At 35.4% G+C, this 20,169-nt stretch overlaps 1 protein-coding gene across 1 annotated transcript in view; it reads left to right on the forward strand.

Annotated features, from left to right (window-relative positions):
- The first annotated feature begins 17,897 nt into the window (after nucleotides 1-17,897).
- LOC135072725 (activating signal cointegrator 1 complex subunit 2 homolog) overlaps nucleotides 17,898-20,169 on the forward strand; it is a 28,150-nt gene continuing 25,878 nt past the window's right edge. The window contains exon 1 of the mRNA XM_063966752.1: nucleotides 17,898-18,018. Coding sequence (XP_063822822.1) covers nucleotides 18,004-18,018 — 15 coding nt within the window. The 5' untranslated portion in view covers nucleotides 17,898-18,003. The remainder of the gene's footprint in view (nucleotides 18,019-20,169) is intronic.

Genomic DNA, 20,169 nt, shown 5'->3' on the forward strand with positions numbered 1-20,169 from the left:
CTTCACATTTGTTTAGAAGTAAAATAATTTGTGAATTTTGTTAAAAGTGCGCTCATTTGTCCACTATTGAAAGTCTACTAAGTAAAAAGACTAACTTATCAAGCTGCCCGTATGTGGTCCCTCGTAGGGTGTAAAACAAAGCCTACTAGAATTTTCTTTGTGAACCAAATCGGGACATCGTATGCAGAACAAAATAAAGATGAAATTGATCTCAAAATATTGATTAAGATGGCTTTAGTTCCTCAAAAAGAGTGACTGTGAGGTGTCCCAACAATGCCTTAGTAGCGCAATTGTATTGCAGATATTTTGAAATATTTACCGAGAAATATTAAACTTTAAATATTTTAACGTAACTTGGTACTAAAATAGCTAATAATTATATTTCAGTACTATTAAAAAATTGTATTTACATAATGAAAAAACTTACTATAAAAAGAGGTCAGGTTCTTATAAAACGGCCTGAAATATTTTAAGGCTTTCATTTAGCTAATACGAGTGAAATATACGAATATGTATGTCCAAATAGAATGTTGATAAATCCGTGACTATTTTTATTTATCGACTGCACAGTAATCAGACAAAGTGAAATCGTTAAATTAATTAAGTCGCATTCAGATTTCATTATAATTAAGCAAGTTGCAGACCAAAAGCTCAGTTATATAAGTTTGTTTGCAACTCTTAGCTTGGGTATTTTTTCACATTTGTGAAAAATATGAGCTAAATTACATACCAAGCTAACTCATAAATGCTTTTGGAAAAACGGCTATTTTTACAATCGACGTGTGTATAGGTCGCGCAACGAAAGTTGAGGCGAACACATACACTGGTGTTATATTTGAATACAGAAAGAACACACTAATTAATTTAGTCAAAATACGCAAGACGTCAGCGCGATAGATGACTCACGCTGAACTGTCCCACCAAACTCATTGACAGAAGGGCGCCACCATCGTTCAACTATATGGTTTCCACCATGGCAAAAATCGGAACCAGCGATCCGGTATTGACGGTGGCGCCCCCCTGTCAATGTTACGGGTTGGACAGTTCAGTGTATTGGGTCTATACAGCTATAGTCAAACGATTCTGAAACGTCAAGTGGCATATATCGGAACTAATAAACCAGTATTGATAGTAGCGCCCTCCTGTAAATGTCATAATTAATTATGATTGTCCATCGTGGCAAAAATTGGAACTAATAATACAGTATTGATAGTAGCGCCCTCCTATCAATGTAATAGCTGGGACTGTTCAGTTTTGGACTACTAAAGCTTTGCTTGTTTTGATAGTCTCAACTCTTGTTGTGCGACCTATACTTTTACCTAAATGAAGGTAGAATTATTTTGACGCAACAATACTAAAGATCTAATAAAATATACTGTACATTAATACATAGTGTCCTTATGATAAATGGTGGTTTGTAACTGATGGCCTGCTGTCTTGTGCCTACGTAATATAGTGATACCGTCCACGTTTGTAAGCTTTTGTTCGGGTCTGTTTTCAATGGTAAAAAAACAATATAATAAACATTGGAGTCTAAACAGGACTAATACTAAAGGAAAAATAAAATATGTCATCATTTATTTCAATTTCCCTCTGTACTTTTGTTATTCTTTGCAGACATATAATATTATGTATACCTTTATTCGCAATATTTTAGAATGACAAGAGGATCTTCCTGTATTGAGATTAAAACCACCCAAGAATCTTTCATATAATATATTGGACAGTTTTGAAATCGTCTACACTATTTATTGTAACCCTTTATTTCTTCCAAAACAGATCCGAACAAACGAGTATTGCCATAATATAAAACAATTTTATTTCATAAACATTTATTCAAACCATTGAATATTTTCTTGTTATGTATTTCAGTGCCTTGTGAAATGAAAAGAGTATTTGCCTTATTTCTTATTTCTACATAATATTTACACAAGCAAGTTAATTATTGCATTTTCTAATATATTTTGACCATAAACTATAGTGCCTATTAAAGATTAGAGTTAACACCAATTTATATGCCTTATTTTGAATTATTTTTCTCATATTATGTATAGTGCAATGGAGTATTGTGCAGGATTTTATACAATGTTATATTGTAGTATATTTTATGAACCTAAGACACAATATGACCAATGTTGTTGATTGAAAATAATTATAAATAATATGCTTGATTTTAGATTTTGAAAATGATGTTTTCAACATTTTATTATATTTTTTAATATGAAAAATGATTAGTGTCTGATTATGCAATGTCATATTATATTTATGTAAATTGCTTTAGGTGATGACTACATGTAGAGGTGATTAAGAATTAAATTGCTTAGAAATAAGCTACGTTTTAAATAAAATAAGGAGTATGTAATCAATTTACTTGTCATCTTCGACTGACTTTTACTTGGCAATGTCTGAAATCTTGTGAATCCTTCGCACTATTCAGTAATCTTACAAAAAATTAAGACAAAACCTGACACATTTATAGCTACTGATATTGTAGATCTAGGTGTAAAATAGAATAGTAACCTCACATAATCTATATTCTGGCCGTTGTATTCGTCTGGTAGTCAGGACTCAGGAGTAATATTTGATGGTGGACTATTTTGCCCGCGTATTTTTTCCAACAAAACAAAGCTTGAAACAATTGACGCGCAACATGCACCGCTCATGTTTGGCAACGTTGCACAAAAACGTAACACATTCATAATAGACTGCATTTTATTATGTACCTACTAGCTTTCCGCCCGCGGTTTCGCCCGCGTGAAAAAGGGAGGTTTTTAGGGTTTTCCCAGAAATTCTTCGATTTTTTCTCGACGTAAAAACAATCCTTGGACTTCAACGAACATTAAAAAAAGAATCGGTAAAATTGGTCAAGGCGTTGTTGAGTTATACGCTTACTTATAGATAACATCTAGCAACACTGGCACGTTTTTGTCCATTGCTGAATATGTATATTGAGGGTTAGAAGCTGTGCATCAATTGTTGCCTAGATGCATAGTAATAAATTGCAACCACTTAGGCTCTGTACACACTGAAGTAGACTTGTCTCAGCAGTTATGTGGTGGTGACAAAACTACCTACCTACATTATTTCAAAAAATTTAATCGATTGGTAGGAGACTTCAGTGTGTAAAATGCTTAACCGCACCGAGAAATGGGATTGCTTTTCTTATTCATAATCTTTGTGTAACTAGTGAAAATTACTATCAGTAGATAAAATAAAATACGCGATCAAAATTGTCCGTCATAATACTACTAGTCCAGTCAATAAAGCATTATAGATGGAAAACTGTAGAACACAATTTCTGACTTCAGGACTTTATTTAGACTAGTTAGGAGGTGAACATAGCAAAAGTCCCCGCCCTTAGCCCTTGAGCCGGCGGGGAGAGGGGGGTTTAAAGGTGCCACTTTTCGGTTTTTCGCTTAATCCTCGGAAACTATGCGTCCTAGTGACATGACTACTTTGAACCAAAAAAAGCATATTCAATTTGCTACAGGTGAGATAGACAAGTTTTTCTATAAATTGTATAGTTTTCGCGGCATCTGCTCTAGAAGGTCTGTAATATTGGAAATTTTATTTTTGTCTTACATGTTCCCATCAGGAGAAAATCGACTAAATCAACATTGAGCAATCATCCTAGACATGCGGAAGCATGTTAAGCCTAGTTCCAGGGAGGGGACTGCACCGTGCGTATATTTAGACGAACTACTTTGAGCCACTTTTGACTCCTCATCACTCAAAAACTACTGTGCATTAACACTTCAAATTTGGCTCATGTGTTGAGACTTGCAAGATATACATCAGTTTCAAATTTCATAAATATGCCTCAAACGGTTCTTTAGATATTGACATCCAAAAATCTACATGTCTGACCTATAGACCAAATTCTAACCACTTCCAGATGACCTCGAAGGTTCAAATTTGGCATCCAGAAAGGTAGTTATGTAAATACAAAGGAACAAATAAAAAACCAGTAAATTTTAACATTTCACATGTGATAGATAGATTTTAGTGCTCTAAATATCGATTTTTGAACGTCAATACCTAAATAACCGTTTGAGGTATATTTATGAAATTTGAAGCTGATGTATATCTTGCAAGTCTCAATACATGTGCCAAATTTGAAGTGTTAATGCACAGTAGTTTTTGAATGATGAGGAGTCAAAAGTGGCTCTAATTAGTTCGTCTAAATATACGCACGGTGCAGTCCCCTCCCTGGAACTAGGCTTTACATGCTCCCGCATGTCTATAGTGTTTGCTCAATGTTGATTTAGTCGATTTTCTCCTGAAAGGAACATGTAAGACAACAATAAAATTTCCAATTTTACAGACCTTCTAGAGCAGATGCCGCAAAAACTATACAAGATATAGAAAAACTTGACGGTCTCACCTGTAGCAAATTGAATAAGCTTTTTTTGGTCCATAGTAGTCATGTCACTAGGACGCATAGTTTCCGAGGATTAAGCGAAAAACCGAAAAGTGGTACCTTTAATCCCCCCTCTCCCCGCCGGCTCAAGGGCTAAGGGCGGGGACTTTTGCTATGTTCACCACCTAACTAGGCTAAATAAAGTCCCGAGGTCAGAAATTGTGTTCCACGGATTTCTCTCTACACCATCGTTAAGGCATTCATTGACTGGACTATACCCCTTCTTGTTATTTGGAAATGTACATAAATTGTTTGTGTCGATATTTTAAACGGTGTGAAAATTATTGTTATTATGTTTTAAGTTTCGTTTTGTGAGGTATTTTGGACGTGATAGATTTTAAAAAGGATTTATTCAAACTTAAAACTATAATGTTAAAAAGAAACCTGGTACATGCTATTAGATCCTAATTTAATTAAAAATAGACTGCGTTTCAGAAATAAGGTGATTTTTAGGTAAACTGATGTATATCCTATTTAAAGTTTATTATGTCCAAAACTGTGTTGTTTAGATTGTGAAGGTTGGCTGTAAATGTCGTGTATGTGTTTGGGTAACTGAAAATTTTAAAATTACTTTATTGTACAAAAATGTGGAAATTTTGTTCGCTCTACGGTAAGTTAGGCTTAAGCGTATAGATGCCATCGTTCGTCTAATTTTTGGTATATTTTTCTCCGTTTAGTAATAAATAAAGTTTCTTTTATTGAGATTTTCTTTTTTATTTCAACCTATTCTGTCCTTTAAATTAGCCTATTTACCACTTACTCATAAAGCGTTAGGAATCTGCAATGTAACTGAAACGTTATTATGACATACTTAAATATGAAACTTTTAGGAACTTAAACTTACATAATTTTTTTACATACGTGACTGAATTGCACTGCACATAAATTAGGTTAGTTTCAAAGCCTCGATATAAATATCATCCAGCAAGAGGCAATTAAGTTTATAATACTCTAAAAATATTTGCTCATACTTATAGGTAGGTAGGTAGGTACTTCTATTAGAATTCAGACTGGAATTTACCGGTCCAGTAAGAAAGAAATGGGCTACGTTTAATTCGTCATAACGAAGTGTCCTCGTAACTCAAAGGATAACGCAACAATTGGTCGCCTCCCGCGCGAATACAAATGGAGGCTTCATGGCCGGCGCGTGCGCAGTACAGTCGACTACTGAAGTACTTCGTTCATTTCGCACTCATTTTAACACTAGAAAGGCCGCCGTCCCATTTTTGTCCCACTCGCGAGTTTGATCGTCTCTAACTTTTTTATTTTTCAACGAAAGTCCATGAAACTTTTTGACTTTTACTGATTTATTGAATTTTATCATTTTTTAATGTTTTTGATAATATAACATAAATAGAAATTTTTTAAAAGTCGGTTTTACCTAGAAGCGCCACTGGGTCATTTTTGTCCCACCCTGGTATTTGCCACAATAATTCGACGAAGAGTCCTTGTTTCGAGGAGATACGAAAGTGGAGAGGTGAGGAGAGTTTAGGTGAATCGTGACAATGCAGAAATGTAAATATATTGTACTAGTTTTTGCCTGTGACTTCGCCCGTGAGAAATTAAGTTTATCATAGAAAGACCTAATTTCTTGACACTTATCGTTGCTTTTTGACCAAATAACTGAATATTATTCTAAATTATAGCCTATATTATGTTATTCTGAAGTATTAGCAATAAAACTGCAAAGTTTTATTAAGATCGGCTTAGTATTTTTTGCGTAAAAGAGTGAAAAAACATCCATCGATCTAACCATGAATCCATACTCACTTAGTTCAAGTTCCAGGCATATATCCACCCATTCATCCTTCCTATCCATTCATTAGTTCATCCATCCTTCAATTCATCAATATTTATTAACTTTTACATTTATAATATTAGTAGGAAGGTGGCTTCTAGACATAAGCCAGTTCATACATTGTATGATTTGATACATTTTTAAAATGTGTGATTTATAAAATTTTGAAAATTAAACGTACATACTTTTCATTGTAATTGGTAAAAAAACTTCACTGTTTGTGTACAGATAACAGAAAAATAACCATACCTATACAAATTCCTAAACACATAGTACACCAGAGAGACAAAAAACTATACAAAAAAACTTTGTGCAAAATGTGCACTATTATTTGTAAGATATTTATTTATCCTTTAAAAATAATAATGACTAGTTAAAGTAGTAATTTCATTATTTTAATACAGTATAACACCACGTAATATGTGACTATTTTTAAATGAAACCAAAAATATCTGACTTTTAATAATTCAAAATTAAAAATTGAAATCATTTATATTTAAAGAAATAAGTACATATTTATTTAACAACATAGATAAACTTTTTTTTGAGGATACTACAAATAGTTTTAACCATAATATTCATGCCTGAAACTAAAAAATGTTACAAAATATATGCTGGGACAAAATTGACCCAGCGGCGCTTTTAGGGGGGTCGTAATCTTCGGCACTTCTAGTGTTAATGACATACGAATCAAAATAGGCTAGTTTCCTAAAAAAATTTTTTAGTCCCTCAATTTTAGTACAAAAAAAATATTGGACACGTATATTTTTAATTGTCAATCAAACAATTACAAAGTTATGTTATAGTGCGTTGAAGTTCCGCGCAACGTCATTCACAAAGTGGTGCACTTTTACGCACTCACTGACGTCACGGGCCTTTCTTTAGAACTTTGGCACGCTTTATCTCTTTACATTTTCATTAGTTTTAAATAGTGAAAAATATGTGTCGAATAGTTTTTGATAAGCTAACTGACGAACTAATTAAAACTTGCTTTTTTTACCCAGGAAACATCCCTATTGAATTTAATCTTTTTGGTTATTGTTTTCGATACAGTAACAAAACAGCTAACAACGACTGTTACTAAATTTTGTCGTATGTCAAGGGAAAGAAGACTAAAATGATTAGCAGACTAGCAGTTCTTGCGAGTGACTGTACGCAATGTGGTGAAAATTATACAATTACGTAAGGAGAATTGATTATTGTTTTTCCTTATGTTATTGCTGGCAATAAGTAACATGTTTCAAACTTTTGTAATCTTTACGAAAGCTTGGCACCAATGTAGAATCTTGGCCTTTGTTATCTGTAGGTATAAGTAAAGGTCCTTAATTTTCCTTCCAATATTTAGCCTTATTTATATACCTAAAACATTTGTTCATCATATGAACATTAAGTATCTAGATTGGTATAGTTTAGGAGATACCTACGCGATAAGTATAAACCAGATCAGAACAATAAGCAGGTAACTATCGAGGATTAGAAACCGGTATTCAAAGCACGCTGCCATTCTAGACATTCCAGCAATTCCTATAGAACCATATTAATTACTTAACCCTGTTGTTAACCAATAATTAGCCACAGAATCCATCTCTACCTGCGTGAGGTGAATGAGTCATCCGTTCATCGACATGCGGAACAACTGTCACTGACCTTGCTACACTGGGGTTTAGCCCTGCCCTTAGTCATCGAAGACTAAAGAAAAAAAGAGTTTAATCTGCCACTAAAAAGTACCAAGGTTCATGAGTTCCACGAAGTGTCCTCCTATCCATGTCACAATGTTCGTGCTATTGTTTTGTAGTTCTCGATATGACCGTAGGGGTGCTGTTTTAGTTTTTATACTAAATGTTGTGATGGCGATTCGAATACGCAAACGATTCGAAGACGAAAGTATTTCGTCCTAAAGAGGTACTGATGCAATGTTATGTAGCTAGCTAGGGGATGGTAGAGTTAAATTTTTTTTGTTACAATTAATTATGTGGAAAATTGGTATAAATATTGACTCTACTTTCCATTGGTATAGAATTGTTATAAACCAATCCAAAATTTTCCGGTTATCTGGTTTCATTATTAATAAGGTCTTACCTAATTACGATGAACTGGCAAGTTCGTTGTGACATTTAAAATAACTAGTTTACCATACTTAAATAGATAAGGAGTCATACAAAATTTTCGTTGGCGGTCAGGTATTGGAGGCAGCTACTTCTCAATACGTAGTTAGTAGACGTTCGTAAAGCTATTAATATAAGTTTTAGTAACCAGGTCACTTTAAAATGATGTAAATCGTCTCTAAATCTCGTAAAACGTACGTACGTTAATTTGTTATCTACATTACTCATGTGCGATTACACAAGCTGCTCAAGACTGCGGACTGGCCGGCTTATTAACGTAAAGCTCACCTTGCCCGGAGCAAAGACGAATTCTGCCGGGTACAACTTGCAGGAAGTACCTACCTACCTAAAGCATCATAAGTAGGCTTATGTTAACATGGATCATGACATAAATCTGCGTCATTTGGTTTGTCACAAACAAATTGTAATACATCTCTAAAGCTTTCCGGATAATTTATAGCATGTAGCGCAATTTATAGGTTTCCATCTATCAATCTAGGTAACTTATCTATATTATCTTCTATCTTCTATTCTATACTTAAAATAAATCTGTAGAGAGGTCAATTCTGTACATGAAATATATTTTCAAAATAACCATCAGGGGGTGATTAGTGATCGATACTGATGCCAAAAATGCAATCAGTAAAATTTTTGTCTGTCTGTCTGTCTGTCTGTCTGTCTGTCTGTATGTTCCTTATAGAAATAAAAACTACTCGACAGATTTTAACGAAACTTGGTACAATTATTCTTCATACTCCTGGGCAGGTTATAGTATACTTAGGAATTCCTACGAGAACAGGAATTAGCGGGAAAATCCTTTTGTATGAAAAATCTAAACCGCTTAAGTTAGACGCTTGAAAGGACAATGTTCGTTCTCCATACATTGTTCGCCTAAGAACCAACAATTTTGACATATTACTACCCGAAAGCGAAATAATACGATTCTGTGTGTAAGAACAATGATTCCTGATGGACACTTGCCATAAAATTAATGATTAAGAATATTAAATCACAGCGATTTTATAATATGTCGTTTATGACAACATGGCGTCTAATGTATTGTGTGAATGTATGAACACCGATTCGCGAAAAATGTTTTGTATTGTCGTCACGCCGAGTCGCAGCCAAATAGTATAAAATAATAGAACAAGTTTTAGAAATACAACTCGGCATTCCACTTTTATAATATGCCCACATATTGCACGTAAATAAACAACATGAATCGTAGGTTGTTTCCACCCTTGTCATCTAACACATGAAGTAAACTCCTATTGTATTATAGATATCGAAGCCGAATCGTATATAATAATAGAATGGGTTTTGGAGATCACTCGGGGTTCCACTTTTATAAAATACCTACATATTGCATAAAAATAACACGAATCATGAGTTTTCTTTTCACCATTTACATCTGACACGAGATAACAAACTCCTATCTCCATGACTACCGTCGTAGTCTATGCCAAAGACTACAATATTTTAAGCAAGAAGTTTCAAACCTTAGCGGCTACGGTAACCCCTGGGCCACATACATCGTGATAACATTCGGTCGACACTGGAACGAAGTCTTGCGATTATGCAAAAAAGCATCGTATTCTAGTGCGGCTATATCACGTTCAACCGGGGTTTTAATTCGACTAAAGTCCTGACTAAAGACTGGAAGAAAATACGCCGCATTGTATGAGCACTTCGTGTTCGTTAAAGCGGCTTCAGATCTAGAGCCCACATAGTTTTCTTTCCAATAATATCCGCAAGTAGAGCTGCATGATCTTTACAACAAAAACGGCAATAGTTATTAAGGTGCCAAAATTATATGATTACTTTGGCACGGTATTATACACGTTCGAAGATTTGTCATTTTCATTCATTTCATCATCATCATCATCATTTCAGCCACAGGACGTCCACTACTGAACATAGGCCTCCCCCAATGACTTCCACATCGCACGGTTGGTAGCGGCCTGCATCCAGCGCCTTCCCGCTACCTTTATCAGGTCGTCGGTCCACCTTGTGGTGGGTTGACATTGCAGAATATGACTTTTGATAGGTTCATCATAGAATTCGGCGGGGATATCCTCACGGAGGAAGTTCGTAAAAGGGCGGAACAAGATCTTATAATAATGCAAGGCCGAAGCTGTAACGCGCGTGCTCCTACGTGTAATCCGGCGAGTATGCAATAAATAGTAATGTCTGGTAAATAGTGGTAATACGTATCGTTCGTTCGTTCGTTTCAGCCGAAAAGACGTCCACTGCTGGACAAAGGCCTCCCCCAAGGATTTCCACGAAGACCGATCCTGCACCGCTCGCATACAGGCACCTCCCGCGACCTTCACCAGATCGTCGGTCCACCTAGTGGGAGGCCTGCCCACGCTACGTCTTTCGGCTCGTGGTCGCCACTCAAGAACTTTCCTGCATCAGCGGCCATCAGCTCTACGAGCTATGTGCCCCGCCCCGTCTATGTCTATATGCGCTACGATTACAGGGTATCATTTTGCATAGTCGCAAGACTTCACTCCGCTGCTGTCAAATCAATGTCGCATAATGTTATCGCAATGTGTGTGGCCCTTGGCCAAATCACAGAAGCCTATGCGAAGAAAGAGCACTTGAATGACAATGAAAATCAGGGTTACCATTTTATAAGATCTCCTCACTATTGAGGGTAACAAAGTAACATTAATAATCTAGCCATTAATTACATTTATTACCTATACGAGAAAGTAAAGCAACATGCGGTTTTATTTTAATTTGTAAAATATTTGTAACAGTTTGTTCCAAGTTTAGTTTTACAACAGTATTGCTGTTTCAGCTGTCACTGTGAAGCTTTGGGAAAATAAATAAATACAAAAAATATTAACATAAATATTTATTTAAGTTTTTATGTTCATTATCATAATATGCCAATTTAAGTTACACTGTGTGACAGTCTTTGACACTAAACAAACTCTTCAGCTTAATAATACCTACCTACAGGGCGTTTTTATAGTTACTCTTGCTGATGAAACAAGAAGGGTTGATTCTACTACTGAAATACAACTACTTTTCTTACAGGACCAATATCAAATTCTCAAAAAAATTCACATCCTCGTGATGGTGATAATTTCTATGGAGAGGTTTTTTTTTATATTCGGTCTCTTGGGATAAGTTATTCCATTTGAGCAGTAGAATTAATCCTTTTTATTTGATCACATATAAAAATAACACAAGTGTGTGTGTTTAGGAAAACTTCTTCTTTGGTATGGTATCACTACGGAGTTATAATGTCGGCAACTCTGTATCACTGACTTGTAACTTTCAAACAGTATGAATAATAAGGGCACCACATTGGTTTTCTTTCTGAAAAAAGGCTTTCACTTTTAGTACTAACCCTTTAGCACTATTTCATTGAAATAAAAATACAATAAACGCACAGAAGACTGAAATTGAGTCAACTGACGTGACATTTATAATTTGTTGACATTATGACAGTTTGACAAGACTAGGGATTGAAAAAGTTTTAATTGAAAAAGTAAAATGACAATTTATTAAAACGATTCACAAGGATATAATCGATTAAAAATATTTATAAAATGTTCTGATACTTGCCTGTAGCGATTATCCAATCCTGGTTTCTACTGAAAAACTACTTCGTGGCAAGATTTTAATAAAATAATAAAATCTTTATCTTCTCTTTCACAATCTATAAAAGTTCATTTGGTCTATTATTAATGTGCTATGAATGAGGGTTTTCGCGATTGAAAAATCCGCGAGATGGCAATACGTAGACGCGAGGTCCAAATGCTGCATGATTGGTGGATATCTGTCAATGTCATGTCAAAAATAACCAATCATGCAGCATTTGGACCTCACGTCTACGTATTGCCATCTGGCGGATTTTTCAATCGCGAAAACCCTCATTGGCATAGATTATGAGAGACTGGCAACTATACTAGGTTGATATATGTTCCTCACACTTCAACTGGCATTGGATTCAACATCGGATTCTGACACTTTTACAGTTATGATACCATGAATATCAGTTTATGGTCCTAATTATTTTTATTTTATTTACGACCTTCGACCAGTTGGACACTTTAGATAGCTTCTTGTAATAGTGTCAATGTTACGGTCAAAGTGATAAATGTGAAAATTATGAATAATCGCCGGTTATTATGAATAATTACCGCATGATTTGGTTAATGTGATTAATATGAGGTCATTTATGTGTGTATAAAACTAAATAGGCGGCTTAGGGGTGGCCCAAAGGCCACCCCCGCCGCACCTTAACCTATTTTTCACTTTAAATCAAAACATTATGTTATAGGCATCATGGAAAAGTAATATTATGCAAGAAACATTCCAAACTCATTATGCCAAATTATATTAATATATGATATCAAAACGTTCAAAAGTTTGGCTGTACACGAGCACGTACACAAGATGTTGTTCTCTTTTAAGAAATTTGTTAGTACTAAGGTTGAATTATTAAATAATCACTGTTAAATGTGATTAGTTTATCACTTTTACCGCGACTGTCGGTAATTATTCATAATAACCGGTTATTATTAATAATTTTCAATTTATCACATTAACCGTAACATCAATATCTTTTTAGCTTTTAACGCAAATCTAGTCTTCAAAGCAGTTTAATCGATTTATTTTATTTTCAAAATCGATATTTTATTGTCTATGATGGCCGCAGGAACATCACTATACATGGACTCCCAGCAATAAAGTACGGTAATGCCTCGTACAGATTTTATCGGCAAAAATTATGGAACTTGATAGGTTTTAGACCATGCCACGCACCAAAACGTCCGGAAGTTGTAATAGTATTATAGAATAAACGTTAAAAGACTTATTTATTTAATTTTTCAATGCTTAAGTGTCCATTAGAACGAAAGGGTGCTTAATGTATTAAAAAAAATAGAAAATAATTATGATGGGTTAATGTTTTTGGGCGGTTTTTTAGGCGGTTTCTGACAATGTCCTTTGGTAGGTAGGTACCTTAGTAAACTTAAAGCTCAGTTACAACAGGATATTGCAAAATTCCCACGGGAACGGGAGTTAGCGGGAAAAAACATTTGTATGAAAAAATCTAAACCGCGTAAGATAGATGAAGGGGGTAAAACGGGATCCACGCGTACGAAGTCGCGGGCGGCCGCTAGTTTTTAATAAAATTCTGTCTGGTTTTACTTCAAAATGTCCAATTCCTACAACTTCCTTTCGGAAGCTGATAAGATCACCAATGACACAATTTAATTGTAAGACAATACCCGTACAATTTAAGAAAACGTGTGTGACTAAGTAATAATTGTTTGGCTAACCTTGTGTACCTTTACAGTTTGATAGTTCCGTTTGCCAAAACTTTATGTGGGCAATTTATTTGAGGGCCTATTCAACCCTCTATAAAATACTTCTCATGTAGCCTACCTTCTAGATAGGCTTGTAATTTATCTATTCTTTGAACATGTGGTGGTTAGTGTCTTAATTAATTAATAGTTATTAATAAGTTCCTATTTTATGATTCGAATATGATTCGTTCTTACATAAGTAATAGGCTAGTTTAAAACTCTTGCTTTTTTACCCAGGAAACATCCCTATTATGAGCTTAGGTAGTAAGAGTTGACCTTCAAATTATATTCTTGTTTAGTGGATTAATGTAATTCAGACTTTACCTTTATCGGTACCTTTATCATCAAGTTATTTAGTGAATGTGCTAATGTGGTTAATGTGGTTATGCAATAAACGATTGAGTATAGTCTCCCCTACAGGACTCCAGTTCCTCTCTAATTAACCAGAGGAAAATTGCGGATTGTTTATGCCTACCTACACCTACAATCCCTATTGGCTGGATGAGTTGGGAAGGCATTTTCCTGTTGAGCTATGTCAAATTATATTTTGACCTATTTTCAACCTTAAGAATAAGCTTTTGGTATAGGAATCATTAATGAGATTTTGTTTTTTACTTTGAGTAATTTGAGCAGTTGCAGACTTAAACTTTAGTCTACCTGGTCCTTAGCCTACGTACTACAGACTGGTTATTCTTGACCCTGAAAGCATCTAGATCGTTCAATGGAATCCGAGCCGGTGCAGTCGTCTGTCGCCAGGCGTTTTGCTTTTGTTTACCGATGAATCTCCCATGAACAAAGAAATGCACTCGGGATTAAGTTTATTTTCAGAATATGTGATTCAAGACATTTCTGGATTGTGATGTTTAACAGGGGACGGGACTGAAATGATGATGATGACGATGTAAAATACAAAATTAGGTAGGATTCCTTAAAAATCACCGGCACATAACTTTCATTCATCAATGTATGTTATTTGCATAATTTCAGAATAGGTACATGCAGTTTGAAGTTGGGTTTACAATATTTTCTTTATTTGTATAAGCAATTTAAATTCTATGCAAAGCTGGCACTAAATTCTAACATCTGCATAATATTACTATCTCATCCATTCAATTTCATCATGTTATTTAAATTCCTGTGACAGACCAAAGTTATCCTTTGAGGCTACCCAATTTACACAAAAAGCTTGGTCAAAAACCCGGATGTATATCACTTCTAAAGTTGGCTAAGTAACTAGTCTCGTAGTTACTTATAACATCGACATTTAAAGACGATTGAGACATGTTTAATCCAGTAGAAGGTAATCTTGACCTAATAGTTAATGAAAGCAGTAGTTGACACAATGCATTTTCTTCGCTTCATCTAAATTCAACAACAAGCTTGTGTCACGCTTGAGTAAGTAGGAACCGTCTAGGCACCTAGACTTGTAAAATACGTATTAGGAACTCTATTGAAACTAGAGCACGTGCTGTTCGTTTTTCAGACAAGAACACATCAAGCGAACACTGGTCAGGTCTCAGCACCAGCCCATAAGTTTTCCTGAAGTGGTGGTAGGGCGAGCTATTTGGGAAGGGTACCTATAAGAGCCCTGGAAAGGGCACCTACTGAATAAAAGCTCTTACTTTGATACCTACATCAATTGACCGAAACAAATAGTGGCTGGCTGTAAGAAGTACACTCGCGAGCAAAACTATGGAATCACTTACATGAAGTTGTTTCTACGCGATCTTGTGTACTAACGAATTTGTTAGTAACAAAAAAAGTGGCACCATTTTAAAGATTAAACTTTTTACCTTTAAATTGATATCAAATTCATTTAAATCACACCGGTATTTAAAAAAAAATCCCGGCTGATGTGAAGAAGTAAGGAAAAAGACATGTATCAACTGTTTTATGCGTCGCGAGTTGCGGCCTACTTACCCCCTATAAAAACACGTGTTTTCGGATTTTTGCTTTCACACGTTGATCCATACACATCTCCGCTTTTTTGACACTTTACCTGGGATTTTACACCTACAGAAGCAGCACAAATCGTTGAACTATTGCAAGAAGGGCTCAGCCAGCGGGCTGTCGTACGTCAGCTCCACATAAGCCAGTAATGGGTTTCGAAAGTTTTAAGACGCTTGACTGGTGGCTTTATCCCGAGACCAAGTTCTGAACAACACCGGTGCATATCGCAGAGGGATGACCGTTTTTTCATGTCAACCTCTCTATGAAATCATCATTTGAGTGGTATCGACGTCCAGCAAGAGCTCAGAAATGTTCGTAAGATAGCTGTTAGCGTGTGGACAGATCGTCTAAGATATAAGCAATAGAATTTGACTCCAAAAAGGCCTGCCACAGGCTCGAAACTGAGACGGCAGGTCACCGACAAGCACGCTTTCAATTAACTCGCACTTATTTTGATGGGTAGGCGAGTAATGGAGGCGAGTTTTGTTCTCCGATGAATGCAGACTGTGTTTGCAGTGCAGCAGTTGAAGAGGTCGGGTCTATAGGCAGCCTGGGGAGCGATTTGTGCAGTGCTGGTTCGCAGAAACAGTGGCTTATGGGGGTGGCTTGCTTGACTTCCCATCGAGATGTGTACGAGCAAATTGAAAGCGTGGTTATCTGTGACCTGCCGTCAGTTTCGAGCCTGTGGCAGGCCTGTTTGGAGTCAAATTCTATTGCTTATATCTTAGACGATCTGTCCACACGCTAACAGCTATCTTACGAACATTTCTGAGCTCTTGATAGACGTCGATACCAGTCAAATGACGATTTCATAGAGAGGTTGACATGAAAAAACGGTCATCCTTCTGCGATGTGCACTGGCGCTGTTCAGAACTTGGTCTCGGGATAAAGCCACTAGTCTCCCGAAAGCGTCTTAAAACTTTCGAAACCCAGGACTGGCTTATGTGGAGCTGACATGCGACAGCCCGCTGGCTGAGCCCTTCTTGCAATAGTGCAAGGATTTGTGCTGCTTCTGAAGGTGTAGAATCCCAGGTAAAGTGTCAAAAGAAGCTGAGATGTGTATGGATCAACGTGTGAAAGCAAAAATCCGTAAATGGGCCGCAACTCGCGACGTATCAAACAGTTGATACATGTCTTTTTCCATACTTCTTCACATCAGCCGCGATATCTTTTTAAATACTGGTGTGATTTAAATGAATTTGGTATCAATTTAAAGGTAAAAGTATAATCTTTAAAATGGTGCCACTTTTTTGTTACAAACAAATTTGTTAGTACACAAGATCGCGTGGAAACAACTTCATGTAAGTGATTCCATAGTTTTGCTCGCGAGTGTAGTTCCAATTCGAGTTAAACGATATTAACTCAATGGAACTGCTAATTTGTTCTAAAAATTATGACAATTATTTATGACTAAAAGCTGACTTGCGATGAGTATAATAAACTTCACTCAAATAGAGCTTTTAGTTGAATGTGCTTTTATACTTAGTAGCTTTGGAGTAAAAACCAAACAGAGGAGGGGTGTTTAATATAGTAAATGATACTTCCGAAACGAAACGCTAAGCCAGGTACCTATGCGTTACCTAAGTTTACGAATATAGTAGCAGTTATTTCATAGCTTAGGGGCTATTTGCAATTACGTCACTCGATTAAATAAGGACGGTCAATGACAGTGCATTGGAATGGTTGGTAAATATTTGGTGGCTATTAAAAATATTTTTTTTATGTTCCAGTCAATATGAACGCTGATTTTGTAAAAATATCCTTGTTTTAACTTAGGCTTTCAGAATAGCACTGGGAAACCAGTATCATCTTACAGGACTTTTAAAGGTGATATTACATATTAGATACTGTATCATTTCACTTGTTGAACCACAAGATCTTATTTTAGGAAGCGAAGGCATTTTAATAATACGATCTAAAAAAGAATCTGTAAAAATTCGTCTCCTGAAAGGACGACTATATTTTCATGTAACTTGGGTAGCCTAACTAAATTATTAAAATATAACCTACTTACTAACTCTATCATTAATAAATCTCGCAATTATGTTAATAGCAACAACATTCTCGACTTAAACCTAGAATTAGAAGCTTTAGTTACTTTTACAAAAACGAATCTTTAGATATGAAAAGTTATTAGTAAGTTTACGATACTCTTACCTCAAAATCTTGACTTCCCGCCACCGTATCCGATTCGCATCGGAACCATTCATACACCAGGGGTGTTCTATTACAAAACCGCTAAGGCTGCACCGAATAACAATATTGCCGGCTGTTGAAACGCAACATTATAAATACAAGCCGAGCTCGCCGCGCCACAGACGTGTGTTGTGAACCGACGCCATTGCTCGTGAAAAACGCGGGAAAACTTGACGTTTCGAGCTACGTTCGAAAATAGGAGACATGTTTGTTTTGAAGGTCAGTATTTTGAGTTTTGTGATGCGTGATTTATTATTTAATAACGTTTAGGGATGAGGCAATTAGGTAATTTAGTAATTAATAAGAATAAAAATCACTGTATTATAATTAGAAAAAGTTAAGTGAATTATACCATATTAGTATTTATATTATTAGTGAATGATATGTACCATCCTAGACTGCATCTCACTTAACACCAGGTGCGATTGCGGTCAAATACCTGCCTTGTCTAGCATAAAAAAAAATAGACCTTCTAAAATATTGAAGTAAAATGAGTTTTTAAACAAAAGAAACCAACACAAAGTAGTGGGTAGTTACTTCATTCAATAAGGCGGGCGGATAAAATCAAGTGTGTCTGATCAAAAACTACCTTAACTACAGGACAGTGTATTTGTTTAGTCTTGCAATCTGCATTTTATACTAAGTTTATTTTAATCTTAAGCTGGTAGGTTTTATGAATCAAAAAACCAACTCCTTCTACACTGAGTTCTTTTTTTTAACAAAGTTCAACCTCACATTAAAGAAAAGGCTTTGCGTTACCACAAACCACGCCACACGTTTAAGATATTTCTGATTTTTATCAACAAAATCAAGTTTACTTTTGTTTAAAATATCACAAACAAAGCTATTTTTACAAAGTAAACGTTATTTATAAAATTAATTAGTCTAATCAAGGACATACTCCACTGTCTACAAAGAAAAGCCAATCACTTTGTAACACCTTTGTGGGAAACTTATCGATCTCGATAAAAAATACCAACAGCTGACAGTCCCTTAATTGGTTATTGTTGAGAACATTATCGAATACTTATCTGGTAATACAATAGTCAATGTTTGAAGCCAATTTTGTGTTTATAAAATAATTAATGTATTGTTTTTTTTTTCAGTTGCTTATTAGTATTTTACATTAGCTAGAACGTACAGGAACTAACTGCAAACAATGACATGTATGACTTATTATAAAAATGTTACGCCAAGTGGTAGCTTTGCTTATGTGGAGATCATTTCGCCTGTAATAACAGTATCAAAACGTATACTATACGAGTATGTAGAGGGTAGTCGACGTCTCAGGCCATTACCCAAATAAATAATACAAAGATAACAGAAACAAAACGAACACGTTACATTGATTGACTCTACCCAAAACAGTGAACTTTTTTTAACTGAAGCGAAGCTTTTATTTATTTTTCCATCATCATGTAAGTAACGTGTTATTGTAGCGTAGGGTTGTACAAACTGTACATTTATGTACTTATTTAGTGTGTCCATGTACTCTTGCTTAAAGGAACCTATATTTAGACTCTTGGAAATATAAGTATAGGCAGGGAGTACGCCCCAGTTCCTGACTGTTCGTAAAAGAAAATATTTTGTGAAACGCTTTGAAACTTGCTACGGTTCTATGCATTATACTGCAATCCCATAAGAGTGACGCCATATCCTTTCCTTAGCCTCTGCAATTTGTTGTAACAACTAACTTGTTATCTTTAATTGAAATCAAGTTGTCTCCTTATCAGTTTCTTGACAATAAAGATGACTTTTGCTGAACACAAGCAACTCTACTGAGATTAGCAACTAGCTGGAAACATTGAAATTTCAAATAGATCCAGTTAATTCTGTAACACCGTTTGATAGACCTCGTAAAGCACTTTCAGGATCAGTAAACAGTTTTTCTATATCTTAAAGGTAATAATAGATTAAAAATAATCGAGTGAGATCACATATCGTTTGATATCGATGAAAATTAAATTCATTATTCAAGTAGACTTGTGTTAAACTTGGTGATTTACAGCCAAAGTCATTTTAAAGCTCATAATCAAGCTCATCTCAATCAATCAAGAGTTAATTACTTATAATCTGAATAAATTCCCACTAATTTAGATGAGCCTAACCTTAAACTGATGGTGGTAGAATTGATGACACCATATTTTGAACTTCAGTGAGATAAGATAAGGCTCAAAACCAATGATTTTTTTCTATATCAGTTAAGGGGTTAAAAGAAGGCTTGTAAAATGCGATAACCCTGCTTAATATGGACGTTGTTACTTGTTCTCAGATTGCACGCCCAATTTGTCAGTGATTACGTTATCATATTGTCTTCATGTTCAATTAGCTTAATGTTACGGTCCTTTGTTTTTACCGACTGTTGTTAAA

This window comes from Ostrinia nubilalis, chromosome 6, assembly GCF_963855985.1.
Source record: "Ostrinia nubilalis chromosome 6, ilOstNubi1.1, whole genome shotgun sequence".
Taxonomy (NCBI): Eukaryota; Metazoa; Arthropoda; class Insecta; order Lepidoptera; family Crambidae; genus Ostrinia; species Ostrinia nubilalis.